Below are 8,764 nucleotides of genomic sequence, written 5' to 3' on the forward strand. Positions count from 1 at the left end.
AACGAAGAAGAAATAAAAAGGAGCTTCCATGAAGAAACAGGGGGCAGGTCCTGGGCGGTGACCCTGCTCGCTGCACTCCAATGGGAAATGCAGTCCCGCAGGGCAGCCCATGTGCAGACCAGACAGCTCTGGGGGCTGCCATACTGAGACCTGCTTTTCCTGTCCTCATCCGGCCCCACCGCTGACACCCCGGGGCTCAGAGAGTTTGGCCAGTGGGGTGGGGATAGGGAGCCGTCGATGCAGCAAGGTTGGGCTGGTGGTCAGAGGCATGAGCTAGAGAACTGGGTGCCCTCCCTAGGGCTTTGGCAGGGAAAGAACTCAAGAGAAACGTCTCTGGACATAAATGCACACCTTTATTTCCCGTCCGGAAACCAGAAAGCAGAGTGAGATTAAAGAGACAGGCACCAGGACAGTGCAGCACCTTGTTCTAGTCTAAGGGTCCCCAGTCACCCTTACCCACAGCCCTACAAGGCTGAGAGCCCACCTCCCCTGGCTTCCAGCTGTGAGCTCCCTTCTCAAGGCCCAGGCCTGCTTGACATATTAAAACGGAACTTCTGTTTCATTACACAGGGTCCTTCATGAAGGCCTATCCTCCCGGCGCTCCATAAAGAAGCCGAAGGTCTCCATCCAGAGCTCCATCCAGGCCCTTGCCCTCCCCACTCCTCCTGGGCGCACCTGCCAGGCGGGGCCAGAGGCCCTTCAGGAGGGCCAGCACTGCTCCCGGGGCTTGCCCCCCAGGCCGGGGGGCCCGGGGCCCGGAGGCACATTCTCTAGGACCTCGCGCAGGGAGAACATGCAGAAGGAGATCTCCTCGTAGGACACCCTGACTCCGCTCTCATAAAGACAGGCGAAGGTCAGGGCGCCCTCAGGCGTGGGCCCGATGGACGCCAGGTCAGAGTAGCCGCTGGGGCCCTGGTAGATCACCCACGGCTCCGACCAGCTGTGGGAGTCCAGGGGGGACCTGCTCAGGTGGACACCCATATGGAGCCGAGCCCTGCGCCCCGCTGGGTGGGAATACAGCAGCCACGTGGGGCTCTGAGGCAGGGCAGCAGGGAGCCTAGGGAGCTGCAGGGACCAGGCCCTCCTGTCCCCACCGGTCTCAGGCCCTGGGCTGGGGTCCCCGGATCCCTCTGTCCCGCCCCCACATCTCTCTGTCCCACCCAGCCCCCCACCCCTTAGGGTGTCCCCAGCCCCCTCCTCTGGGGATTCCTGGGCTCGAGGACAGAGATTTGGAGGAAAGGGAGTGTTCCCGGTGCCCACTGATGATCCCTCATCGCCAGGCCTCTTAGAGGGTGGGGCTGGGAAGCCCAGGATGCTGCCCTGGCAACCCCGGGCAGTCTCGGCCAGGGTGGGCACCAGCTCTCCCGGCAGGAAGGAGGTGCCCTCGTCTGTGCTGAGGGCCTGCACGCGGCTGCCCAGGGGGCTCCGGGCGTTGCAGTAGAGGACACTGGCCGCCTGGCCTCCGTCCACCACAGCCAGCTGGCACTCTCCCGAGCGCAGGTTGGGCAGGAGGCCGCCGTGGTGCCAGGTCTGGCCATGGTCGTCGCTGTAGAAGGCGAAGGCGTGGGGGCTGGTCCTGCAGATCTTGCCGAAGCACTCCCGCCGGTCCACATGGTAGGTGTAGGCTGGCACCAGCAGGCGGCCCGAGCCCAGCTGGATGCCGTGGCCTGGGCCCACGGCAAACGTGGCCCAGTCTGCAGACGGGAGGGGCTGCTGGTCACCTCGGGAGCGGCAGCACAGCGCCAGCTGGTGGGGAGGATGGGGGCAGTGCGGACTCGGGAGCGGTTTGTGAGGGAGCCACCCGTTGACCCCGCCCTCCACTCCTTCAAGCCACCCTGATCCTCCGGGCTGAAGCCTCCCGGGAACACGAGCACGCGTGGGAGCCCAGGCAGGCCACTGGGCCAGGTTCCCAGCATGTGAGCGGGCGGCCAGTGCGAGCACTGTCCCCGCAGGGGCAGCTGAGGGGTGGGGGGGGGGGGGCAGGCGTGGAGCTTCAGGACAGGGAGCCCCTCCAGCCGGGGCCAGGCCCCCGGGGTGGGGCCCACACCAGCAGGCAGCCCTTGACTAGCTCCAGCTCTCAGAGCCGCCCCCTGACAGGGTTGGGGTGGCCCCTGAGGCAGTGGTAAGGTCAACCTGCCTGCAACCACCCGCCGCTGAGGAGGAGGAGGAGGAGGAAGCGGTTAAGGAGGGAGGCCTTGGGGTTTGGGGGCTCAGATCAAGACACAGCTTCTGCCGAAACCGGTTTGGCTCAGTGGCTAGAAGTGTCAGCCTGTGGACTGGAAGGTCCCAGGTTCGATTCCAGTCAAGGGCATGTACCTTGGGTGCGGGCACATCCCCGGCAGGGGATGAGCAGGAGGCAGCTGGTCAATGTTTCTCTCTCATTGACGTTTCTAGCTCTCTATCCCTCTCCCTTCCTCTCTGGGGAAAAAATCTATAAAATATATTAAATAAATAAATAAATAAAAAATAAGACACAGCTCTTTCTGGCGTGACCAACACCCTGTTTGTGGACTCGGGGGTGGAGGATGGCAGAGCCTCCATGGTCCCTAGGCTGGGGGCGGGGCCGGGCAGCAGCCGGAGGAGCTCCCCGCCCGGTGCAGGCCTCCAGGTGAGCCCGGGCCGCGCCTACCCCGCTCGGCGGCGCCCACCGCCTCCGCCGTGAGGTCCCGCGCGCGGCCCCAGGTGCGGCCGGCGTCCCGGCTGGCCACGCAGCAGAGGCGCGCGGCGTTCCTGCCCGTGGCGATCTGCGCGCCCTCGGGGGTCTGGCCGCGGACGGCCACGAAGAAGAGGAAGACGGTGCCGGTGCGCGCGTCGTGCACGGGGCAGGGGTTCATGGACCGGTGCTCCTCCAGGGCCGCAGTGTCCAGCACTTGGGCGGCGCCCCACTGCCGGGAGGGAGAAGGGGGGAGAGAGGGGCAGCCTCAGTGTCCTGTCCGCACCGGGCACCCCGCCTCCCGCCCCCCGTAAGGACACCTCCCCGGCCCCCGCAAGGCCACTCACCTGCACGGAGCCCCCCGCCAGCGCGCCGCGCCTCTGCACCAGGCGGTGGGCGTGCGCGTCGCTGGGGCTGCGCCGCTGCTCCGCGAAGGCCAGCAGGCTGGGCCCGGGCGGCACGGGCAGCAGCGCGGGCACGCGGTAGGTCAGGCCGCTCCTCTCGCTCCGGAAGAGCACGGTCCGCGTGGGGACTCGGGGGGTCCCCATGCCCTGCGGGCCCAGGGCCAGCGGCTCAGCGGCCAGGGTCCAGGCACGCCCCTCTCTCTCCGTTCGATGGCGGCGAGGGGCTTTGTAGGTGCAGACGCCTCCCTGCACCCACCTCCAACCGCTCTGGCCCGGGCTCCCCGCCACCTCTTCGCCACCTCTTCTTCACAGCCACTGCACCCCAAATTGGCCCCTTCCTGCTGTCAACATAGCCCACAGAGGGAAAGCAGGGAGCCTCGCCAGAACCCCCTCACCCTACACACCCGTGTGCCTGGTCAGCACCACCCGCCCAGAGGCCAGCCAAGTGCACCATCGGGACCCAACGTTTTGGACAAGGAGGGGTTTAGTGTCCCCAACTAGGGGCCCCCAACCTCGGGAGCATGCCCACAAACAGAGAGGCACAGAAACTGCACACCAGTCAGAAAAACAACAACAAAAAACAGGGGGAGACTTAACACAGGAAGCAGAGAGGCATGCAGATGCACACACACACCCTCGGACACCCACACAGATACACGCGTGGGAGACAGACACCCACAGGCACATTCCACACACCCGAGGGAGGCAGGCACCCGAGCTGCTGCCACCGCTCTTCTCAGACCTGCAGGGTCACCAGGGGCAGGAGGTTGTGGGGAGTAGCCAGGAGAGGTGGGCATCACCCGCTGACCAAGGTGGCCCCCGCAGGTCTGCAGAGAAGGAGCCTGAACTCCAGGCCTCAGAGGGACATCTATGGTGTCAGGTGATCCCCCACCCTGTCCCTTGGGCTCTTGAGAGAGGCTGGGGGTCCTGGGAGGTCCAACAGAGCCACCGCTACCCACAGGGGCCGCCAATAGCTCCCACACGTGCCTCAGAGACCTAGGAATGGTGTAGGCCAGAGGAGCAGTGAGAGGGACCCCAAGGAGGCCAGAGAGACCACCATCCTACAGTCCTGCCCCTGCCCCTCCCAGCAGAGAGGAGCCCCGGGAGATGGGAGGTTGGCAGGGGCAGGCGCGGGGAGGCGGGGAGGACTAAGGGGGGGACTCTGGTCTGTGCACTGAGGCCCAGTGTATTGAACGTGAAAGCAGGAAGCAGGTGTGGGTGTCACATGTCCCTCCGAGCTGAATGGATACAGCAGGACATTCTCTCCACTTGGCTCCTTCCCCCGGGCCTGGGACCACCGAGCTGGCATCAGCACAGCAGGCAGCCAGGCCCACGCCTGGCCTGGGGATGGAGCGGCTGAGCGGGAGGCTCCCCAGACCGGCTGGTGTGTCTGCTGGCTGCCCAGAGCGGGACAGGGCTGCCCAGCACGGGGAGCATCCCTGCCCGGACCAGAGCCCCACGTCCTGGGGAGGCCCCCACTGTAGGAGGGAGTGCCAGGCCTCCTCCCAGGAGCTGTCCCTTCCCAGCGCGGCCAGTTCAGCAGGTTCTGGGGCTTTGACTTGACTAGATGGCTACATCTGCACATCAGCTGGAGCCAGACCTTAAGTCTGGGTGCCCGTCCACCCGCACCAGGGGCCTTTCTTGGGGGCGGCACATCGCAGAAGGGAAGCTGAGGCCCAGGGAGGCCATGGGACCCCCCAAGAGAACCTGGTCCCCTGACCTTGGATCCCGGGCAAGTTGTTGGGGCTTATTCTGCCTCGACGAGGCTCACCCTGGACTTGCCTGCAGCCTGTCCTGCCTGGGCTCCGCCCTGGAGCATGGGCCAGCACAGGTCATCCGACCCACACCGCCCTTCTGAGTCAGCACCTCTATTACCCTTTGCACCTGTCACTGCTGGGCCGCGCACCTGCTGAAGCGCCGCCCAGGAAGAGCCACGACTCTTGGCATAGAAATCAGGCAGAGGGGCCCTGGCTCTGTCCCCCCCGCGGGGGCTCCAGTCCATGCTCTGTCCGGACAATGGCTCTATTCACACCCCTCTGCCCGGTGGAGCAACACCCACAGGCCCACCTGGTCCTGCGGACTGGACCCCCGGTCTGCATCCATCCCATCCCCGGAATCTATCCCCAGGCCCTTCGGAGTCACACCTGCCCCTGGAGCCAGGAGACTGTCCCACCGGGGATCCACGTGCCCAAGGCCCTTGGCCCAAAGAGGACAGAAGGAGCAGGGTCCCGGCCCTGGGAGGCTGGGAGCAGGGAAGGGACTCACCGGGCACCGCAGGAAGCTGCACAGCGGCTGTGGTGGGGGCACAGGACTGCCTGCCTGCCTGCCTGCCTGCCTGCCTTCGGACCCAGCAAGCTGAGTGGAGACAAGGGCCCACTGTGTGGGCGGGAGGCGGGAGCTGGCCTGGTCCCAGGGCTGCGTCAAGACCCAGGACTGCCAAACCGGTTTGGCTCAGTGGATAGAGTGTCAGCCTGCAACTGAAAGGTCCCAGGTTCGAATCCAGTCAAGGGCATGTACCTTGGTTGCGGGCACATCCCCGGGGGGAGGGGAGTGCAAGAGGCAGCTGGTCGATGATTCTCTCTCATCAATGTTTCTAACTCTCTATCCCTCTCCCTTCCTCTCTGTAAAAAATCAATAAAATATATATATTTTTAAAAAGACCCAGGACTCTCTCGCCAGCAGTGTGGCTGTAGTTCAGCAGAGCAATCAAGGGATACACAAGGGCACTCGGGGTGGGGGCCAGGGTCAGGATGGGGCCACACAGGGCTCCTCTCTTCTGGCTGACCGCCTCCACCCTGGGGTGCTGGGGACTTGGGGTTGGGGGGTCACAGTTGCCCTCGGTCTCCTGCAGAGGTGCCTCAAACTGCATAACACTCCATGGCCCTTCCCTTGGCCTCCAGGATGGAACCGCTTGGGCCCTCCCTGGGCTCCAGCCCCATGTCTATGGCTTGGGGCCTGGCTTCCACCAGGCGGGCCAGCATCCCACCCCTCCCACTGCCTCCCCAGCACCAACTGCCTCCCAGGGCTCCCTCCCAGCAGCTGGCCCATTCACCCTCACCACTCCCCACTGCTGTCCCCATGGTGGCTTTGTGGATGGCACTGCGTGGGCGATCACTGCCCAGGTGACTGCTGCCCAGGTGACACAGCCTGGGCCAGGACCGCGGGGAGAGTGCTGTCAGGGCCCTGAGGGGCCGGCCTCCTCAGGGACATCCTGGCCCCGCCCCTCCTTTTCCTGCCCCTCCCTCCAATGTGAAGGATCGTTCCAGAGAGAAATGGGCTCTGGGGAAATGAAGACATCCCATGATGTCCACATGGAGCTGACAGCCCTGCTGTGTCCCCTCAGGTGCTCAGAGGGGGTTTACAAGGCCACCAGGTGGAGAGGAGCGGTGGGCCAGGAGAGGGCTGCTGACACTTCCTGACGGCCCCGGCCCCTCACCTCCAGCACAGGCACGGCCCCAGGAAGACTGCCGCCCATTCTGTGAGGCTTCTGGGATGAGCGCCTGTCACCTCTGCCTGCTTCCATGAGCCCCGGGGCCATCCCCCACTCCCCCTAAGACAAGCACATGCCCCTGCAGCAGGCAGCCCCTGACACCAAAAAGAGGTGGAGGCAGAGTTTGCTCCGAGCTCTCACTAGCTGCACAGGATGCCCGCATATTCGGCCTTTTGGGTTGAATATGCAGATGCTATGGAATGTCTATAGTGGCTCAGAGGTCAAGGTTCTGTGCCGCTGAGGATGGAACGTGGCCGAGGTGGAGGTTCCTCTCCCCACCCCATCACAACACAACCTACAGCCTGCTCGGGGTTCAGAAGCAGCAGCTTTCCTCCGTATCCTGGGGCCGCACGATGTGGGCCTTGCTTCCTTTGGGAGCCTGCCTGATGCTCAGGGCACTGGATTCTTTCTCAGTCTTTCTCATTTGACGATAGTTTCTTATCCGTGGCTCTTACTGTCCTTCTGAGCCGCCTGTCATCCCCTTGCTGTTCATCTGGCATCTAATTCCCTTTCTCCGCATTCCGGGGGGCCTCTGGGTTAGGGAGAGGGACCCAGCTCTGGCTCTGTACTGTCCTGTTCTTCACCATCTCTAGTCAGTGTTTTGGAAGTCACTTTTTCTGTTTCCAACTATTGTCTTTTCTTTTCAAATTTGCTGCAATATGTCTTCTAATCTCACCAAAAACTCATTCTTCTTTTTATTTTTTTGAGAGGACATTCATTAACGCTGGGGACAGTGAAGCAAGGAAGGGCTTGGAGTAGAAGCAGCAGCAGCGGGAGAGACGAGGCGGAGCTGCTTTGGCTCTCCAGGGACTTTAGGGGGAATAAGTGAGCCAAGGCCAGGCAGCTGTCGGCTCACTGGAGTCAGAGACAAGGGGGCCTCGGAGGCGGGTTCAGGGGGTGAGCCCTGGATGAGCTGCCACTGCCCATTGCTCCCCTGGTTGCAAGTCTCATGGGACCCTCAGAGTTTAGGAGGTGCATGCCTGTGGGGGGGAAAGAGGAGGAAGGATAAGGCTTGGCATGCTCCCAGGAAGGAAAGTTCACACTGTACTACCTGGATTTCTGCTATCTCTCTAGGGCACATGTGTCAAACACAAGGCCCGCGGGCCAAATCCAGCCCGCCAGGCCTTGCAATGTGGCCCGCACCGCGCTGTCATCACTGCACTCCGCTGTCAGTTTATGACATTGTCAGTTTATGACTGTTCAGTAAACCATTCGGCCCGCGATTTAGGCTGGATTTTAGATTTTGGCCCCTTCTCTGATTGAGTTCGACACCCCTATTCTAGGGAGTCATTTAAGCTGTATACCTCTGGTTAGGAAGAAGTGCAAACCATTTACTCTTAGTTGCCGTTGGTTATAGAATATAGGATTTTGGATTTACTAGCTGGTTGTAAACTGCTAGGTTCCTGTTCTACTTTCCCTGGCTTACTGACCTGTCTTAACTGGGCCGGGCTTCCCGAAAGAGCTGACGTCACATGGTGCAGCGCCGGGTGGAGTGTCCCCCTAACAGGAGCCATGGTACCAAGAAAGCTCTTGTTTGCCCTGCTCTGTGGGTTAAAATCTCTTTGAAAAAGTTTTCCCCTCCTGGGCGAAGGTGTGGGATCCCTTAACGCGACCCGCGTAGTTCAGGGCCCACGTAGGGTCCGGTTCCTGGAGAAGGCCGCACACTGAAATGAAGAGACTGAAAAAGAGTTCATTTGGGAGAATGGGGGCCAGGTGGGAAGTCCACCTCTAGTGGGAAGACTAACCCCTCTCTGGCTTTTACCATTCCTTTTGTTGAGATTCTGAGACAAAGACATCTCTTAGGTGGGAAGTTCCAACAACAGAAAATCAACAAGAATTTACATTTACATATGATTAACAAATTAAAGTTGCCTCAACCACCACTATCTCAACTAGGCAATGAGTTAATATTGCAATAGCTCTGACCATTCAGAGCCATCAAGGTTGGCTAGCTCTTTTTACATTTTATTACTAGTGACAACGTTAGGTTTGGGTTCCGGCAAGAAGGCACTGGCCACGTCCTCTGTTCCCAGTGTTCCAGAGCTGCTGCCTCCTATTCTGATCTCTCTCTCTCTCTCTCTCTCTCTCTCTCTCTCTCTCTCTCTCTCTCTCTCTCTTTTGGGGGGGGGGGGGCTGATTCACCTGAAAAGTGTGGACACACAGGAGTACCCATCATTGCAGGTCCTCTGAGCTGGAGGCCCTGAGGGGAACCGGGCA

The 8,764-nt window shown here is 61.8% G+C and overlaps 1 protein-coding gene across 1 annotated transcript; it reads right to left on the reverse strand.

The window, feature by feature from the left end:
* Positions 1–219: 219 nt before the first annotated feature.
* Positions 220–3,315, reverse strand: NEU4 (neuraminidase 4). Its single transcript, XM_084892615.1, has 3 exons — positions 3,001–3,315; positions 2,630–2,885; positions 220–1,694 (listed from the first exon to the last, which is right to left on the reverse strand). Exons 1-3 carry the CDS (start codon positions 3,199–3,201, stop codon positions 700–702), a joined length of 1,452 nt encoding a protein of 483 aa, XP_084748741.1. The 5' UTR covers positions 3,202–3,315; the 3' UTR covers positions 220–699.
* Positions 3,316–8,764: the final 5,449 nt, after the last annotated feature.

Source organism: Pipistrellus hanaki, assembly GCF_964339955.1.
Source record: "Pipistrellus hanaki genome assembly, chromosome: 8".
Classification (NCBI taxonomy): Eukaryota; Metazoa; Chordata; class Mammalia; order Chiroptera; family Vespertilionidae; genus Pipistrellus; species Pipistrellus hanaki.